The 19948-nt window shown below is 38.5% G+C and overlaps 1 protein-coding gene across 3 annotated transcripts; it reads left to right on the top strand.

The window, feature by feature from the left end:
- Nucleotides 1-38: 38 nt before the first annotated feature.
- LOC119900505 (dipeptidyl peptidase 9-like) lies at nt 39-19258 on the top strand. Of its 3 annotated transcripts, none has more exons than XM_038715518.1 (21): nt 39-215; nt 2538-2628; nt 3340-3584; nt 5273-5385; nt 5851-6024; nt 6995-7163; nt 7263-7373; nt 7553-7681; nt 8195-8256; nt 8355-8455; nt 8624-8801; nt 9029-9188; nt 9811-9890; nt 10796-10966; nt 14784-14919; nt 15133-15281; nt 16197-16343; nt 16586-16738; nt 17042-17184; nt 17439-17550; nt 17980-19258. In XM_038715518.1, the coding sequence occupies exons 2-21, from the start codon at nt 2573-2575 to the stop codon at nt 18070-18072; spliced, it is 2682 nt and encodes an 893-aa protein (XP_038571446.1). In that variant the 5' UTR covers nt 39-215; nt 2538-2572; the 3' UTR covers nt 18073-19258. The 3 variants fall into 3 exon arrangements, with proteins under 3 accessions (XP_038571446.1, XP_038571444.1, XP_038571445.1); XM_038715516.1 differs by having other exon boundaries at nt 39-220; XM_038715517.1 differs by having other exon boundaries at nt 39-220; nt 2459-2628.
- Nucleotides 19259-19948: the final 690 nt, after the last annotated feature.

Here is a 19948-nt window from a genome sequence, read left to right as displayed (position 1 = left end):
ATAGATTTGACTGATCGTTTCCGGGTGAAAGGCTGTAATCTGGAGACGTTTGATTTCACAAGCTAGTTCCGCCTTGTTAGCATATTAGCATTAAGCTACCCTCTCTCTGGAAAGTAGTTGACTTGTGTAATTTATTCAGACCCTGACCGTTGTTTTCTACACGGACGTTTCTCGACAAAAGACGAAGCGCTTTTCAGAGTTTCAGAGCAGAAAGTGTAAGGTAATAAATAGTTTGAGTGTTCAATGTTTTTACTACTTTCTATCTGTGAGTGCTACGTTAGCTAACGAGTCTCGCCAGTTCCTGCTTAATGGGCAGATAAGTAAGTTAGCTAGTATACAGTTGGATTTTAATACAGTAGGGTTTTATTATTTATTATATAGTTAAGGTTTGATGGGCAGGACATACTTAGGCAGATGTTGTCTGTGTAATGAGACGCTGTCGGTCAGTTTTTGGACATTTCGCCTCTAACGTATAGTTCATGTGTCAAAAAGGAAACAATTTGTTGTCTGTATTAGTGCTAGGCAATAAAACTAATGATAATTATCGCAATTTAATTTTCTTCAATAACGATATCATAAATATTCAATAAATGTTTGACTTAAATCATTTCAGTTACGAGAGAATTAGCCCTTAATTTTCCTATTAAGACATTGATTTAGTTGAGGAAAAGGGTTTAACATTTTGTTTTTCCCTCAAGCATAACGTTAGTTGATTTGATCATAATTTCTTTTAATGTCCCAATATTCGTTAAGTGATCCACTGTTTGGCATCAAATGTTAGTAATGTTTGTAATAAATAATAGTTTTAAACCACAAATAACCATTTGTTTTCTTCAACAGCAAAACTCAGCCTTTAGACTTGGAAAAATGATTTGGTATTTATCATGATAGTGCAATTGATATAGAATGATATGACATTTTGTTGTCGTGATAACTTATTTGGCCATATCTCCCAGCCCTAGTCTGTCACAATTTATTTATTTTATTTTTTTTACATGTCTACAAAACAAACAGTATGTACAAACTAAGATGATGCTGTCAGATTTGTATAAAGAATAATGTCTGAAATACCACGGCTGAGGTACAAAATTGATGAGTAACAGTAAGGGTTTGTCAATAGAAGTCACATACAAACACACACACATTGGTTACATAGAGTAAACAATTATAAAAACATAGACTGTATAAAAACAACAAAACTCAAACCAGTAGTGTAAAAATGTTTGTCATGAGTTAGGTAACACAGCTGAAAACAGAAAGTAGACCTATAAAACACTACATTTGTTGGATATCTAGTTTAAGGAAGTATTTTTTGCTTTCAGTTCAAACACACTGTGTTTGCTATTTTGCTGTGAAAAAGTCTTCACAGTAGTGTAAACAAGACAAAATTCAAAATTTCCCTCAATAAGTGCTGGAGAATAACTAGTGCATTATCTCACTTGTTATTCTCAAATTATATTTTATGTATTGAATCATTATTTAGTCTTTGAAATGTCAAAATTGAAAACATGAGTCAATTTGTAAAAGGCTACATTTATTTCGAGGCACTTGCAAACACAATGGCCTTTCATACAGCATTTTAACACAAACCACTTACAAGACTATATATATTTTAGAGAAAGCGAATGAGACTACAGTGAAGTGCGATAAAATAACAAAAAATAATGCCACAAAAATTAAAATAGTAACCATAATATCAGAATAGACAGACTAAGGACTAGCGTTTTATTGCAGGTACAATGGAGAAATATCTAAATTTATATTTAGAAAAAATCTGCAGCAAACATCTGTTGACATTCAATAAAAGAATTTAAATTCAAGGTCTCCACTTAACCCCATCTCATGGCCTTTATCAGTGGATGGAGATGGCTCAGTTGTCATGTGACCTGGCGCTTCAGTCACATGTGGTCATAAATGGGGGAGAATGAACTTAAAAAAAATAAAAAAAAAACTTTCACAAAGAACACATGAATCGATGTTCAGGGAGCTTCTGTAGTATTTTCTGGAAATTAACTTTTGTAGAATTTGTTCTGCCTTTAGGCCCCAGGCAGCAGACCAGCCTACAGTAAAATGTGGAGTAACAGTGCAACATTTGACAGAGTTATAACACAGACACTGAAGTGTCAGCATCATGCAGCTGAGTCACACTCAGCGAGACTCCATATCAGGAACACACAGCTGGAAGTTTGGCGGTGGTTGGCTGCAGAATGGGGCCGTCACCTCAGTAACAGTTTAGCTGTTTGTAGCATGAGAGCTTAGCTTAGGGCAGAGTCTAGGTTTTCACAGATGTGTTCAAATTGTCTGTGCAGATTCTCAGTCATCCGGGTCAGGGTTATCCAAGGAGGGTTAAATCAAGGGCAACTGGACTTTGTTGAAGATATTCAAATATGTTTAGCCTCTCACCCAAGAGGCTTCTTCAGTTCTGAAGATGGATCTGTTTAATTTATTTGATTGTCAGTTGCACCAGGTGCTGCCATGTAAACGGTGTGGAAAATCAAACCTCTTCAGTTCTCAAGTGTCTACCTGGCTTCCAACAGGGTGTCAGGTCTGGTCCAGGGTTGTTGAACGGTTAATGCACAGAGTAAAGAGGCTGAAAATTGAAGCTAAAGCAGAAGACGGCCGGGAAAGGTATGGGACTTTCTCCTCACAGCAGTCTGAACAATATTTATTTGGTTATAATTTACATAAATTTTAATTAAACAAAAAACTTTAATCAAAGCAGTGTTTTCCCATATTCTGTTTGTTAGTCACATGACATTTTAATAGTGCTGGGAAAATGTATTAATGAAATTAGGTAGTTTGTATGCTGATTAAGGTCTGAGACTTGAAGTATCAGTATCACAAAACCTTCTTTGATTAAGATTAAAAAAAAAATTTTCACTGTAGTTCTAATGTTTACCTGTTCGATTTGTTTATTGTTATCTTATTTTATATTGTTTATATTGTTGAGTATTGTGTGTATTGTATGTGATTTCATTCTCTGTGCTTTTAGTGGCTTGTGCGGAATTGCTTTATATAGATTTTTTTCCATGTAAAGCCGATGTATGAGGCTGTACATTGGCTCAGCGTTGCTTTGAACTAAATGCTAAAGTTAGCTCACTAACATGCTGATGAGTAGCAGGTAATTGATACCATATTCTACATCTTAGTTTAGCATGTTTGCATGCTAACATACACTGCGTGGTTATAAGACTAATAGTCAGTCAGATTTTGAACATCTGATTTAGTAGATAAATGTAACTGTCCTCATTTAAAGATGTATCCATATTGTATTTGGCAGTTTGCTAGTGATTCACTGTAGACGTATCTGAGCTGATCAGTCTGAGTGTCTGTCTGCAGCATCAAAGAGGAACAGGCAGGCATGACGGGGGTTGACGAGCTCTCGGACAGCACAGAGGTGGTGGAGATGGAGGACGTGAATGCCACCCATTTCCAGGTGGAGAAGCATACATGGGATGGCCTGCGGAAAATCATCCACAACAGCCGCAAGAACACAGGCGTGGTTATCAACAAGGCACCACATGACTTCCAGTTCATCCAAAAGGATGAGACCAGCCCTCACTCCCACCGCATCTATTATCTTGGTGAGCTCGGGGACCTGAAAGCTGTTGAACAATGTATTCATTATCAGTCACGGTCTTAAATTAAAAGTGCCTAATAAATTTAAGAATTTAAGAATAAACCCGGCTCAGAAAAGGTGCATTTAGTGGGCACTGACTAGTTGGTCTGCAGATTAAGTTGCCTCCTTTCATTCACTTTGAGAGGTAGCATGCTTCTGTAAATAATCTGTGGGTACAGCTGGTGAGTCAGTTACCAGCCTGCAACTATTTTTAAGCTTTGATATCCAAAGAGCTGCAGTGTAGTCAGTGTGTTCTTTGCTGCCATGTCAGAAGCAGCTTTTTCCAGTGTGTGACATCATTTCCAGAGATGTGTCAAGTGTGTGTAATGTGCACTACATAGGCCATAAGACCTGTACCCATGGTTTACTATACAAACAGTCATGCAAGGACAGCAACAAATGTTGCTCGCCATAAAGGTGGGGTATGCAACTCTAAACCAATACACATGATTTTGTCAGATTTTCAGGGGTGGTGATAGAGCAGTGGATAAGACACATGCCTTTGGTGTGAGACTCCCCACTGTGACCCATCCACCAGTGTGTCCCTGAGCAAGACCCTTAACCCCTAGTTGCTCCAGAGGCGTGCGACCTCTGATATAAATAGCAAATGTAAGTCGCTTTGGTTAAATTTGTCAGCTAAATGTAATGTAAATGTAAATTCATAGGATATCTCCTCATAGTCTGCTCTGGGTATTCTGAAAAGAAATCCTGGTGTTTGTACATAAGCTTGGTTCTGTAAATTGGAATAGGTTCAGACCGAGCCACACAACACTATTCCAGCCAGGATTTCGGGTAACGTTAAATGACTAGCCCACGGACATTCGCCTTACTGTCTAGTTCACCAACATTATCTGTTGCTGTCATGTTTGCTTTAGTAGCAGGAGAGTTGTGAGTATTGCTGTCTGGAACTGGTGTGCTGGCTCTGGGAAACCGTCTCCTACCAGGGAAATACCTGGGAAATCATATACCCTACCTTTAAATGCTGCTTTAACTTTTAGACCTTGAAGCAACTGCTGCATGGCGCTGTAGCTGGTAGCTTTTTACAACATTAATGTGATGCTGTGTAACTTTTGAAAAACAAGTAACACAATCTTTGATTTAGTAATGAAAAGTGTTATTCATAATCAATAAAACCCCCACTAGTGTGGTGGTTAATGTTAGAAAGTATTAGAAAACTGTATTAGTATTGTTGTTAACTGATGTTACTTAATCAGTTCATTTACTTTATGACTATTTACCTACTTTATTTTTTTGACTATGTTTAACCATTTACCATGATCCCCTAATTGCCTAATTGACACACTGTTTAGCGAAAGTTACAAAGTCTTGCTTTAAAAGGCTTTGTCCACTTCAGCACTTTTAAAATGGCTATTTACTGGAGTGTTTGTGTCACTCCTCTGGACTGTAAGGTTAGAATACTGTAGTATTTTGTAGCAGAAAATGTTAAAGCTTTCTAAAATGTGCGTTAAGCCTTTTTAGTTTCAGAATAAAAAAGCAAAAGCTTTTTTCTATTTGCCATTTTGCTTTCAACCGTCATACAGGGAGAGCAGGAAGCAAAACCAGTTTTTCTACGCACTGTAATGGAAGACAGACCAGGATACAAAGCAGGCTGAGCTTATGGGCTAACTTGATCTGTGTTTTGTGTTATTGCAGGAATGCCTTACGCAAGCAGGGAGAATGCATTACTCTACTCAGACATTCCCAAGAAGGTCCGCAAAGATGCTCTCTTGGTTTTGTCATGGAAACCGCTGCTGGGTCATTTTAAGGTGAGGAGGATTTTTAGTCTTCTTCCTCCACTCTCTTGACATTTTAATGTGATTGATCCTATCTGCACCTATTTAAAAAAAGTATTTAACTGTTTAAAGGATAATTGTAAGCCACTTCTTTTGAAAATGCTGTCTTTCCTCATGTTGCTGTTGTAAATTTCCTCTTAAATATAAAATATTCACCACTTAAGCCACAGGAAAATATTATAAGAGACCATGGGATTGATGTTAATTTCTATCCAACTGTTAGACTGTGCTGTATTGATCTCATAAACAGAATTAGTGCCTGCTGAAGAAGATAAGTGGGTTTATTTACTGGTAAATGGCGATTTATCTTTAATTTAGTATGGTAACATTTTCTTACCATTTGTTTGTTTTCCATGCCCTGAACAAACTCTCTTTGACATTGACCTCGCTCGGCCAGCATTGTCACGTTGTGTGTCCTCCTGTCGCCCCTGCCTTCAGGCCAGCCCTCACCACGGGGGCTTCTCGCGTGAGGAGGAGCTGCTGCGAGAGAGGAAGCGTTTGGGGGTGTCTGGCATTACCTCCTATGATTACCACCGACCCAGTGGCCTCTTCCTGTTCCAGGCCAACAGCAGTCTGTACTACTGCCGTGATGGTGGAAACAACAGCTTCATTGTGAGTTAAAGGACGGTTAAGAAAAACTTTAATTGTCACATAGCACAGGATGACTTTTAACATCTGCAGGTGTTGATAAGGTCGCTTTGGAGTTTTGGTGTGGATTAAATTCAGGTTTGGTCTGAATGCTGTATAAGTCACTTCTGGTTCTCTTTTGAGTTCTCCAGTGAGACTGAATAGTTATTTAAACTTTAAAAAGTGGCTGTACTGTGTATCCTTAACTTATCTTCAGGCTCCCTTGACCCAGCAGAGGATAAGCAGGTATACAATAGAGGCATGCTATATTGCAATATTAGCTTAGCACAGATAAAATCCATATTGGCATACTTTTCTGCTTATAAGTAACAAGTAGTTACACTACAGACACGCGATAGAGGTGATTTAGAAATGGCATTTCATCTTTACACCAGAGAGCACTCTCAAGTTTAATGTTTAACTGTAAAATTTCTCAGATACAGTGGGTACGGAAAGTATTCAGACCCCTTTAAATTTCAATTTCAATCAAAAGGGTGCTTCTACTAAATACTGAGCAAAGGGTCTGAATACTTATGACCATGTGATATTTCAGTTTTTCTTTTTTAATAAATTTCTACATTTCTGTTTTTTTCTGTCAAGATGGGGTGCTGAGTGTACATTACTGAGAAATAAAATGAACTTTTTTGATTTTTGGAAAATGGCTGCAATGAAACAAAGAGTGAAAAATTTAAAGGGGTCTGAACACTTTCCGTACCCACTGTATATCTTTCTAGATTGATTGATTAATCATTTCTTTCCATAAAATGACAGAAAATAGTGAAAAATAGCCACTCTTCTGATGTCTGTTCAGAAAAATCAATATAGGCCTCAAATTCACTCTTAATCAGAAATTGATTGAAATCATGATGTTTATGTGTTTAGTCATTGTTAATGACAAAAAACTACAGCAGCTGTCACCTCAGATGTTTTCTTTCATCTCTGTGTGTTTGTGCAGACTTCTCCTATGGAGCCTGTCGAGATTAAGAGCCAGAGTTCAGGCACACGCATGGACCCCAAGATTTGTCCCGGGGACCCCAACTTTATTGGCTTCATCAACAACAACGACATTTGGGTGACCAGCATTGAGACGGGTGAAGAGAAGAGGCTCACCTTCTGCCATAAAGGTTGGGATTGAGATGATCATGTGTTCCTGGAGAGACAGTCTTCCCTGGAGTTTTTTTCCCCACAGTATTTTTATTTTTCACTGCTTTATTTTATTTTAGGTGTTGATAATCCAAAAGAGGACCCCAAATCTGCCGGTATAGCCACGTTTGTCACACAGGAAGAGTTCGACCGCTTCACCGGTTACTGGTGGTCACCAGCTGCTTGTGACGGTGAGTGAGACTCAGAGCAAGGAGGACAATCCTCATAATCATAATATAAGTAGTTTTCAAATTAAGATTTATTATTAGATACATAAATAACAAGAATGTATTCATGAGTTTATCTGTGTAGTTTTACTTGCCTGCTTGCAGTGTTCTCCTGTAAGTAAACTGGTCTCCCTCTGGTGTAGAATCAGATGGTAGTAGGACTCTGCAGATTCTGTACGAGGAGGTGGACGAGTCCGAGGTTGAGATCATTCATGTTCCATCTCCAGCTTTGGAGGAGCGTAAGACGGACGTCTACAGATACCCACGCGCAGGTAAATGGACACGCATGGACACACTAAAAAAATGTTCTATGTTCCACTGTGTTGAGTTTCTTCTTCTTTGTTGGTGTGAGCTACTACTAACAATGGCGACTGAAATAGAGCTGATTGATGTTGAACAGCAGTTACTTTTAATTTTAATTACTAAAAGGCAGAAACGAGAGAAGGCGTGCGAGGAGATAGGTATGTACAGTCCTCAAACCGGCTGAGGGAGAAGAAGGATAGCCAGTAATCTATAGGAGGAATTTCGATGCTAACAAGCTGACCAATCACAGTTCTTGCTGTCTGCGTCACCACGTGTAGTTGCATTTTTGGGATGGTACGCATCAGGCTACGCAGTAGATTCAACATACAAGTATAAATTGGCCTTAAACTGGGACCCATTTATAAGAAAACTGCCCCAGAGCACCACTAGCGAACTGCTGTTTCTCACATTGCTTATCTAGACTTCTGTTTTCATGAGTGTTTTATATTTTGGTGTTAAATTCAGTTTATTTTGTTTTTCAGGCAGCAAGAATCCCGATATTACTCTCAAAATAGCAGAAATCAGGACAGACAATCTTGGCAAAGTGAGTGCTTGTTCAGTGCTACAAAACTTAAATGTTTACCAGTAAGTTCTTCAGAGAAATGTTCAAAGTTCAGCTTGGTGTTTGTGTTTGTCCCTCAGATTATCAGCACTCAGGAAAAGGTGTTGCCATTTCCTTTCACCAGCCTGTTCCCTGGTGCTGAATATATCACCAGAGCCGGATGGACGAAAGACGGCAAATAGTATGTTTGTTTTTTTCCCCTGTGATTGTTTTTAAAAGTACCACCTGTAGCCTTTAAACTTTCTGTCAAAAGGCTCCCGAAGGTCCAAACCCCAGAATTGAGTAACATGGACTCTGTGTACTGCACATGCTCAGACTCTTCACAGCTCTTCCTCTCTCTCTGTGTCAGTGCATGGGCGGTCTTGATGGACCGACGGCAGCAGCGCCTCCAGTTGGTCCTGCTGCCTCCGGCGCTCTTCATCCCTGCACATCAGGACGAGGTGAGCAGGCAAGAGAGCCTGCAGGCCCTCGGAGACACCGTCCAGCCCTTCATCATCTACCAGGAGACCAGCGACATCTGGATCAATGTAAGGCCCCACGACACATCTTTCTTAGGTTTTTCCCCTCGTGTCTGACTCAGTTGTGATGCTTTCTGTCACAGTGAGCAGAATTTAATCAGTTATTTTTTTCCTCTGTTGCAGACCCACTTTATGATTTATGCTGATAAGATTAGAGTTAATGGATGTGTAAACACTTGCTTAGTGCAGCTTTTAGTGAAAAAGATAACCAATCATGACGTCTGTTTGTCTTTAAGGTCCATGACATCTTTCATCCCTTCATCCAAACCAGTGATGATGAGATCTCCTTCATAACAGTAAACGAATCAAAAACCGGTTTCTGCCACTTGTATAAGATCACCTCAGTGTTACAGCGGGGCAGCTACAGCTGGGCCAGCGGCTACACACACTCTGAAGGTAACGCCAACAACTATATATATATATATATATATATATATATATTTTATAATTTAACTCACCCATACTATAACGTATGGCTGAACAATTAATTGAAATATTACAAAAATACAGCCAAGTACAATATCCAAATTACAGGACCTGCAATTTTTGGTAAAATGTGTCACAATGTACCTTTTTTATAAATGAAGCATTGTGGCGCTACAGAGATGCCCCGGCCTACAAATCATATTATCCAGACATAACGGAACATGCTTGTTAGGTATGTTAAGTACCATTCCCAATAAAATTGTGACTCATATATAAATCTTAAAATAATTTCATTTTTTTTTCATTTGACTACTGTGATTTCATCCCAGTTTGCGGGGGAAAGGGGAAAATGTAACAACAAACGTCCCTGGTTGTTTTGAGTTTCCTCGTTTTCTACATTTTACAAACATAAGATGATTTGGTTTAAACCTGTGTGACCTACTTTTTTTTTCACAAGGTACCACAGGTAGCGATGTTTGAAAATCAGTTATACTGGTTGTATTAGGGTTAAGTCATTTCATGTTCTCTGCGTTGTCAGTCAGTTCAATCTATGTATGAGTTTATCCACTTATCTTCTCTCCTCTCTCACCAGATGACTTTAAGTGTCCGGTCAAAGAGGAGGTGACAATAACCAGTGGGGAGTGGGAGGTGCTGGCCAATCACGGAGCGAAGGTAAAATTCTGCCCACATCTGTTCAAGGTTGCTGACATTCAAATGTATCCAGAGCAGTGCCAATAAACACCCACTCGCCAATACACTGAGTTGTACATTACATCTGAGATATACTGCATGATGGCCATATACAGAGTCTCAGCAAGCAAGGTGCTAACATGAGAAGACTTATCGTTCAAGGGTTTGTTCTTCAGGGCTCCTTCAAAAGGAAGTGAAATGATTTAAGTAGTTATGAGGACTTAGGAGAATGCACAAAAACAACAAGAGTGTGAAGACGTGATGTGTCATTGTACATTAGATGACATATTTTCTGTTGACACCTGTTATATCACATACTCATTAATGTCAGTGTGAAGAATATGACTAAAGAAAATAAGTATAAAATATACCCACTTCATAAATCGTAATAAAAAGATCAGTATGATTTAGTTTTCAATCACAAGCTGTACTGAACGCTGTTCTAAGTTCCATATACATATTATTACGCTTACTGTTTTATTAATATATTTATTTTTAATATATTTTAATTTTTTTTAACACACACACGCTTACTGTTTATTTATTTATTTTATTTTAATTTAAAAAAAAATTTTAACATACGCTTTGATTACTTTATGCTTTAATTGTTTAATGAAAGGTATGGGGTTGATTGTTCTTATGTAGTATGTATGATGCTTTGGCAATATTGTTACACATTCATGCCAATAAAGCTAATTTGAATTTAATTCAAATCTCTGGGAAAATGTAGTGTAATTTAGTGCTTAAAAACACACAACACATGGATAAGAAATTAAGAAAGGAATAATACATGTATTACAGTAACTGAAGCGAATACATGAAGAAACTCACTCCAAAACAACAATTTTTTTTCTTGTTTGTGTCCTAACAAAACTGTGGTTTTGCAGCGTTCATCCAGTCCTCAGATTTGGGTGGATGAGGCGGCAAAGCTGGTTTACTTCCAGGGAACCAAAGACTCTCCTCTGGAGCATCACCTTTATGTTGTGAACTACGACTCGCCTGGTGAAATCGTCCGACTCACCAAACCCGGCTTCTCCCACAGCTGTTCTGTCAGCCAGGTACACACACACACACACACACACACACACACACACACACACACACACACTAGGGGTGGGAATCGCTGGGTACCTCATGATTCAATTCAATTACGATTCAGAGGGCTGTGATGCGACTATAAAACGATTATCGATGCATCTTGATGCATAATTTTTTTTCTACACAGGATCTCTGAATAATTACAAAGATAAGATATAATAAATATTTTTAGACATAGTTACAGTGATGGCAACAACAAAAAGTCATTCAGGATCGAATGCCTTGGTAAAGAGCAGGGTTTTTAGTAGATTTTGTCCAGTGTCCAGACAGGGAGCTCTGTGTGGATGGAGTTCCTGAGGGTGGGGGCTGTGATGCTGAAGGCTCTGTCCCCTAATTTCCGGACTCTGGTGTAGTGGACGGAGAGCAGGCCTTTGTAGAGCAGAGATGTATGCTAGCACTAACAGCCTTAACTTTTCCAGCTGTTGAGGAAACTATATACTTTTATACAGCGGCGTCGTTAGCCCTGGGCTATAGCCCCAGATGTTTTTTGAAAAGCCCTGGATCTCAGAAGGGTTTTTAAAAATCAAACAACAAAAGGCCGAAAATTGAACTTTACTCGCTTAACTAACGTTGCGTGCACGGGAGCGAGCGAGCGAGAGAGAGAGAGATTATTATTATTTATTCTCCTGCAAATTAGCGGAGAATACGATGATCCAGCTGTAGCTCTGTGTCTGTCCTCTCTGCTCCACCTGAAGCTGTGAGCTGCACTTTATCAGAGGCGCTGAAATTAACGCGTGGATTTGTGGTGAGGTTAATCACCTGATAGGCAGATGAGTCATTATACATGTTTCATTTCAAAATCTATGTTTTGTCTTCCCTCTTTCCTAATGTAAATTTTATTTCGCATTGCCTTCCTGGCTCAGACGATTTCAGAGCTGGCTCATATAGGAGACGGTTTACTAAGTGACCAGTCAATCACTCACACACTCCACATCAGTTGCGGACAAAATGTAGCCTATAGAAATGTTGAGGGAGGAAAAAAAAAAAGTAGCTTGAGGCTGGTGCAGCTTCTTCTTTTGTGCTGCTGTTACTTCTAGCTGAAGGCAGCAGTGATGCTGTCTGCAGCAGGGGTGGTTACATCTAATGTGGGCCTACTCTTAATTCTGCTACATTTTCCTGTCTGTAATCTGCATTTTGCTTCATTAACCGAAATGAGCTGTCATCCAGGCTGTGTGTGCTCAGTTACGCAGTAAAGATTTGATAGTAATTTAAATTTCGAGCAGCACACCACTAAGCTTGTTCAATCATGTTTTTATCAACTTAGAAATATAGCAAAAATTCGATCCATGTTAACTTTTAAGGACACCGAGACCATTTTACACGCCTTCATCTCATCACGCCTGGATTATTGCAACAGCCTTTTCACCTGTTTAACCCAAAAATCTATTGATAGACTCCAGACTGTCCAGAACTCAGCTGCCAGGCTTCTAACCAGAACAAAGAAATATGACCACATTACTCCTATTTTAGCTTCATTACACTGGCTCCCAGTATGTTTTAGAATTGACTTTAAAATTCTATTGATCACTTTTAAAGCTCTTCATGGCCTCTCGCGTTGTTATATTTCTGAACTTTTAGTCCCATACACACCAGCACGTACCTTGAGATCCTTGGGCAGAGGTCTGCTGTCTGTTCCAGAGTCTCTGGTCACTGGAAACTAAAGGGGACAGAGCGTTTGCTGTCAGGGCCCCGAGGCTCTGGAACAGCCTGCCCGAGGAAATCAGGTCAGCTGAGTCAGTGAACTCTTTTAAGTCCCTTCTTAAAACATACTTTTATAGGAGAGTCTTTCCTGATCTTATTTGACTTTATTTTATCCCTTTTATTTTATTCTATTTTACTAATTTTATATTTATCTTAAACGTGTATTTTAGTCTTTTCAATGTTTTCTTGGTTTTATCTTGTATTGTTTTTGTATTATTGTCTTTTGTGTATTATTGTCTTGTTAAAGCACTTTGTAACTTGTTTTTGAAAAGTGCTCTACAAATAAAGATTATTATTATTATTATTATTATATAATTATAAAGTGCTGGTCAGGTGCTTGTCACAGAGCTGGGCAGATGCAAACATTTAGAAAATCAGGCAAATACCTTTTCAGTTTAAGGCTTTATGTTCTACTAATACAACTGAAATCTAGTGAGCGCACACTATGGCACTGGTGACCCTGTTGGAAAGCAGCCTGCGTCGCTCTTTCACGAGCCACTTTCACTTTCCATTAACAGCGTATTAAAAGCATCTTTAGTCTCTGCAGAGCAAATGAAGACTACACACTGTAACATCGATGTCAGACGATCACTGCATTGATTGAGATATATTAAAAGTGTCCTGTTGTTGAACCGAGCATCGCTTTGGACGTAAGCCTGTTTCTTTTCTTTAATACACATCGGTTACTATTTGTTTTATAGCGATGTCCGACGGTGAGTCCATAATGTCGCCGGTGAAACTAATCTTTCACTCAGCAGCTACCAGCTGTTATTTTATTTTTCATATGCACAGAGAGAGAGAAAGAGAATATGGTGGATAAAACAGTCCTGTTGGGCTTTACACATGACGCACAGCTTCCTCTGTATGTAGTTTTACCTGCTTCAACAACGAGCTGCTCTCGTGTTACTGCCACAATAATTCTTTACATTGTGAAGATTATTTAGATGCTTCAGGAATAATCACATTGTATTGGCAGCCTGTGCTACTGCTAAACAGGTGGTTAGGTTGGCTACATCTCCCTAATAAAAGGCACAGGTAACAAGTCCATTTTTACTCTGATAGCCTATCTTGAACTTTCCTCATGTGGACACATAGGGGCTGTGATCCTGCACAACAAAACATGCAAGAATTAAATCCCCACACTACCATGGATAATAGTGGTGCAACGGGTTGCAGAATCCGTGGTATGGATCCCTTCCACACGGTGCGGCACGCAGGTGGACCGCGGATTGATTGCAAAGTTTATGATGATTTATCCTATTTGACCTCTCAAAATATCCTTATTCTGGAAATGTCAGAGAACCCAGTTAGATTCTGAATGTGCAGAACTTTGAACATGAGCAGAAAACCTGCTGAAACACAGGAGCTCTTAAAGTCCAGGAGTTTATAACCGAATTAAAATGATTTAATTTATTATTGATGACTTAAAAAGTTGCCACATGCACATTTAAAGAGGTTACCTCAATCAGTCATGTCTGTCTGTGTGTGTGTGTGTTGATTCAGCAGTGATGATATTAAAATCTACAGGAGAAACATATCTGAAAGCTGAGAGCTGCTCTGCATTATATTCTGTTACAGTTTTAGAATTTAAATTGTTTTATTATATCTTTTATTAAATCAGAAAAACTCTTTTTCCAAGAGTGTCCTGGCCAAGGCAGGCAGTAGTACAATTGCACATTTAAGATGGAAATAAATAATCAGTTACAATGTCATAAAATATCAAAATGTTCTTAAATACTCACCACAATTCAGCAACACCTGAATTTTGTGTGTTCCTTTACATAAATAATTTCCACAATAAATTGATGCAGAAAAGGCAGAAATTGGTGCAGAAAAACTCTATCTATAAATCTATATTTATTGAGAGAGAGAGAGAGAGAGAAAATCACCAATTTAAACTGTATGACTAGAGAAAGTAGCACTAAACAAGTTGTATTAATGTATTATTTTATATATAAATAATATATAATATAATATATAAACACGAATATAAATGTTTTATGTATTTGTTTTCCTTTCAGCAGTAGTTGGGGATACTGTTTAACCCTGTCTTGATTGTTTTTTTCTTCCATACAGACCTTTGACATGTTTGTCAGCCATTACAGCAGCTTGACCACAGCGCCCTGTGTTCACATCTACAAACTGAACAGCTCAGACAGCGACCCGCTGCACAAAGAGCCTCAGTTCTGGGCGAGCATGATGGAGTCCTCTGGTACTGAGAACAATGTGCTTTAAGACTTTAACAGTTTGTTTATAACAGATGGAATGTTGCCTGGCAGCTTTGACAGTTTCTTTCTTCTGTTTTAAAATGACTCTTGTATCTGAGTTAAATTATTGAGATTGTTTGTTTGTTTGTACATTGTGTTTAAAAGTATATTCTTGTTACATTATATTACATCAGTATATATTCTTATTTTTTGTGTAGGTGTTTCCCCCTTCGACCACAGTCCTCCAGAGATGTTTAGCTTCACAGGGAAGTCGGGCTTCGACCTATATGGCATGTTGTACAAACCAAACAATCTGGTCCCCGGCAGGAAGCATCCCACCGTCGTCTTTGTCTATGGCGGTCCGCAGGTTTGATCTCTTCCATTGTCACATTACATTTTTTGTATAGACTTGTCTTTTTGTGAATTTTTGTCAACTGAATGCATTCCAGCAGAAAATAATTGATTTGGTATTTAGTAGGGCTGGACCCGAATATTTGAATATTCGACTGTTGGGTACACATTTGATTTTCAATTATGATATTTGATTATTAAGGTTTTTTTCACTCGCCTGACCTCCACCGACAGCAGTGAACGCAACGCTCCAGTTCATATCAAAGGGAAAACGAAATGAAGCCCTCAGCTGTGTGGGAGCACTTTAAACTGAGTGACAGCAGTAGTGTGGAAGTTATGGCGTTTATTCATTTTACAATTGCTTAATTTCATCACAGATCAAAACAGTCAAATTTTCTACATTTTAAAATTAATCAGTAAACTGTAGGCTGGAAACAAACAACAACATAATGAACGCATTTAAATAAGCCTAATTAAATTAGACCGATTGTAGAAGAAGAGCATTTAGTCGCTGTAATTAAAGTTAAAGGTGAATTTTTTTCCCGTGCGCTCTCCACCTGGACCCCCGCCCGTTTAAAATCACTTGTTTTTTAACTATCTTACCTGGAGGGCAAACAAGTAATTACTTTTTTGATTGAACATATTTATTACTCATATGGCTTTGTTTTGTCTCTGTTTTATACAAAATAATAAATTCTGCTTTACACCCATTGTAGTACATTAGCTTAGATTTAAAGCATGATACAGATTTTTAAGCATTTAGCTGATCATCAAGAACAAAAAGCAGTAAAAAGGTTCTGCTTGTGACACTTCATCAGGTCTTATAACTGCAACATGGATCAAACTTGTGACTGTGATAATGTCAAACATAAATAGTTAAAGCTTTTTTACCGCATTACGTTTCTGTAAAGGTGTTATCTTTACTTTTCAGGTCCAGTTAGTGAATAATTCTTATAAAGGAGTAAAGTACCTGCGGCTGAGCACGCTGGCGTCTCTGGGCTACGCTGTGCTGGTCATCGATGGCCGGGGCTCCTGTCAGCGGGGACTCAAGTTTGAAGGAGCTGTGAAGGACAAAATGGTAGTTATCTCATAAACCATCTGTCAGCTTCAGGGACTGGGAATAAAAGAGACAAACAGTCTTGTGTAGAGGGATGATTTTGCTGACACATTTTACTCTTAAATGTCTTTATAGAAGAAGTTAATAAATTTACTGATGTAACTTGTAGAATTTTTATGGCTGAACTTGGATTGTATGCGAATTGGTAGAGATGGGATGTTGATGATGCCAGGTGAGTTACCTCTCTGCTGTCCCCCAATCAGGGTCAGGTGGAGATTGAAGACCAGGTGGAGGGTTTGCACTACGTCGCTGACAAGTACAAATTTGTGGACATGAGTCGTGTTGCCATCCATGGCTGGTCGTATGGAGGCTTCCTCTCCCTCATGGGCCTCATCCACCAACCTGACATCTTCAAGGTCAAAACCACCAACGTTTACTCTGTTACGGGCTTAAACTGGAGCGATGTCATAGTTACTTTAGTTATCATTTAAACTTTATCAGAAATTGTAAATTGGTGTTAGTATCCACTACATTTAATTTTGTGTAACTCTTATTTACTGTCTCAAATGGCTTCCTAAATCTGGTAATACATCAGGCTCTAAATTCAGTCTGTAATTTTAGCTGTTTTTTCAAATAAACGTTTTAGCAGAAGAAATAAAAAAATGCTTCTGTTTGACTTCCTGTTTTGTTTTTTGTTTTTTGTTTTTTGTTTTTTTCAGGTTGCCATTGCAGGAGCTCCAGTAACATTGTGGATGGCTTATGACACCGGCTACACAGAGCGATATTTGGACACACCGGAGAAAAACCAGAAGGGATACGAGGCTTGTTCTGTCGCACTGCATGTTGACAAACTCCCCAATGAGTGAGAGCTCTCATTTTAAAATCCACTCTATTAGTATTTAAGCTTAAAGTCTACCATTCTTTTCTCTCTGTGCATATATTCTTACTTTACTATGCCTTGTTATCTACCTTTTATCTAGGTTGATGTATGTAGAGGGAAAAGTGAACTATTTGATTCTGCTCCTTCTCTCTTAGCTGTAGTTATGTTTACTCCTGCATGTTTAAATGTGAACATGACTAGAGAAACTAAGAACTCTGTCTTTCTGTGAAATGCAGGCCCAACAGATTGCTGATCCTGCATGGATTTCTAGATGAGAACGTGCACTTTTTCCACACTAACTTCCTGGTGTCTCAACTTATCCGGGCAGGGAAGCCATACAGCCTGCAGGTAGGAGGATTTATTCATATAAACGCACTTCAGTGATCAAGACTGATAAAGATGTGAGAACAGAGTCTGTGTGGGTTATTTATTCATAAACTAAAGTCTGATGAACATATTTAAAAATGAAGAGTCAAGAAGACAACCTGTTTTTTGGGCCTTGTTTCTGAAGCAAGACGGCATCAGGGAGGAAGTTTCAAACTTTAAGAGCTAACTTCTGCAGTTTGTCAGTATTTAAGTTCAAGATTGCTTTGGAAAATATTAGACATTGTATTCCAGCTAATCAAGAAGTAAATATATAAACCTGGAGATTGTTATAGTCTACAAACTGAATGATAATTGTCTGTGAAAAATATCTTTTCATTAACCTCTAACATCATGCATCATATTGTTTGATCAAATAAAACATTTAACAGATTGGAATTTCTGTTTTTCCAGGTTTATCCCAATGAGCGACACAGCATCCGATGTCCAGAGTCTGGGGAACATTATGAGATTACGCTGCTGCACTTCCTCCAGCAGAACCTCTGATAAGCCTTTCTAGCCTCTCCTTGTCTCCTCACTCCCATTCCTCCACTTATTTAAACATGCATCACTTTCGCTCGATTTTATGTTAAATTCAAGCTATGCCAAACCTCATCACACCTCAAGAGTTGTGTGCCCGTCTTAAAGGTGCGGAAGCATTTTAGCATCAACAGATTATTTCAAAATTAATATTCAGATTTTAGTATGATCACCACAATTGAGACCATCAGTGAACAAAGTCTTGTTGCCTTTACTCTGTGTTTGACAGTGGAGAGAAATCTGCTGGACTGCTTTAAGCCTCAAAACAAGCAGAGGGCGCCATTTGTCCAGAACAAACAGGGGTGAAGCTTTCTGAGATTGTGGTAATGGCAGAGGTGACACAATTTAAAATAAAATAAAAAAAACACAATGTGACATTGATGTTAAAAATGCTACCCGTTGCACCTTCAACAGAACATGTCAGCAATGCAAAAAGTACAGAAGTGGACCTGCCGCTTTGGAAGCGATTTCTTTCCTGTTTTGTTTTTTGTGCCATTCCTTTTTTTATTGAACTCACTTTGTTTTTCTGGGATCCAACTGATACAATTATTATTTTCCTGTGTCTGTGAATAAACACTGGAGTAAAATTAGTAAAAATGTAAAGTTCTATAGGAGCATACAAAAAAGCTCTTAATCCCCTTTGTTGTAAACTCTGTAGTGTTTGCTTTTTTGCTTTGAGCCGGTGCGCTCATGTTATATCATACATTACTTTTCATGTGGCATGCCACACTTGGCAGATCTACAAGAAAAAAGTTGCATGCCACATTTTTATAGTGTGTTATTAAACATATTTTATGTATTCATAAATGGAAATATGTAGCGCACTTGTTTGCTTTCATTTTCTGGGGAGCTTCTTTTGCTTCTGCTGCTGAGGACTTTTGCACAAATTAAAATTTGCCTTGGTGCCAACAAACTGGGCCATAAGATTATGTATGGCACAACTGTTGGCGGTCTGAGGTGCCTTGCAAGAGTTTAAGAGCGCCTGCTCGTATAGTATATATCAGGGAATCTTTCTGAGGACCTACGATAATGAAATGCCTTGTTACATGTGTGTCTGATGACCATCTGTAAGATGAGCTATCATGACCTGTACATGCTTAAATGTACTCTCAGATATTGAAGAAATAAACAGAAGTGAACAATGTTTTACAAAGTCTTGTCACCAAATGAAATGTATTGTTTTTAAAAGCATTTCAGATGTAGTTGTCTTGCAAAAGAACACAGAAAATGTGTCTTCTAAAGGTTCAGGCAATTGATAAATAGTCGTGGGTCTTTTGGGATGTTTGAGTTTAGGGGAAAGGTGAGGAAGCACAATTAAAGCGATTAACCTCAGAACATAAACCAACTTAATGAACCTCAATGAATAAGCCTCAGGGCTTATGAGGACAAGTCCGATCAACATAGACATAACTAAAGTCAAGTCAATTTTACTAACCCAAAATCATACATTTACCTCAAAGAGCCTTCAAAGCTGTACATGAGACTGTCTATCCTCAGACCCCCAATTCAAACAATAAAAACATGAACTGCCTCTTCAGCGGTTACTTTTCTGACAATAACAATAACAAAGACTTTTTCTGAGGGGAGAGTCAGAAATGTAAGCTGGAAGAGTTTTATCCTCTTCATATATTTCCTGTAATGTAATCAAACCTGGAACAGCGGTAAACACAGACACAACAGAACCGTTTCACGTGTATGTACAATGTGCGAGAGCTTCAGTTGTTTTTCATCTCTCTGACCCTGACACACAAAGACTAGCAGGGAGCAGCAGTGCCAAACAAATCCTCTTTGAAATACATGAAAAGTTTTAACTAAATTACAGTATATAATGTGTAGATGTGTA

This window comes from Micropterus salmoides, unplaced genomic scaffold, assembly GCF_014851395.1.
Source record: "Micropterus salmoides isolate LMB-PRFRI ecotype aquatic unplaced genomic scaffold, ASM1485139v1 Ms_hic_scaffold_13, whole genome shotgun sequence".
NCBI classification, from domain to species: Eukaryota; Metazoa; Chordata; class Actinopteri; order Centrarchiformes; family Centrarchidae; genus Micropterus; species Micropterus salmoides.
Note: the sequence above shows the minus strand (reverse complement) of the source record. Positions and strands in the feature narration are given on the sequence as shown.

What these genes read in the sequence shown, in the direction of transcription:
- LOC119900505 (XM_038715518.1), top strand. Translation starts at nt 2,573, where the DNA reads ATGCACAGAGTAAAGAGGCTGAAAATTGAAGCTAAAGCAGAAGACGGC. An exon ending in GCAGAAGACGGCCGGGAAAG is followed by an intron (nt 2,629 to 3,339) that starts GTATGGGACTTT and finishes GTCTGTCTGCAG; the next exon opens with CATCAAAGAGGAACAGGCAG. An exon ending in CCAGCGACATCTGGATCAAT is followed by an intron (nt 8,802 to 9,028) that starts GTAAGGCCCCAC and finishes TTTGTCTTTAAG; the next exon opens with GTCCATGACATCTTTCATCC.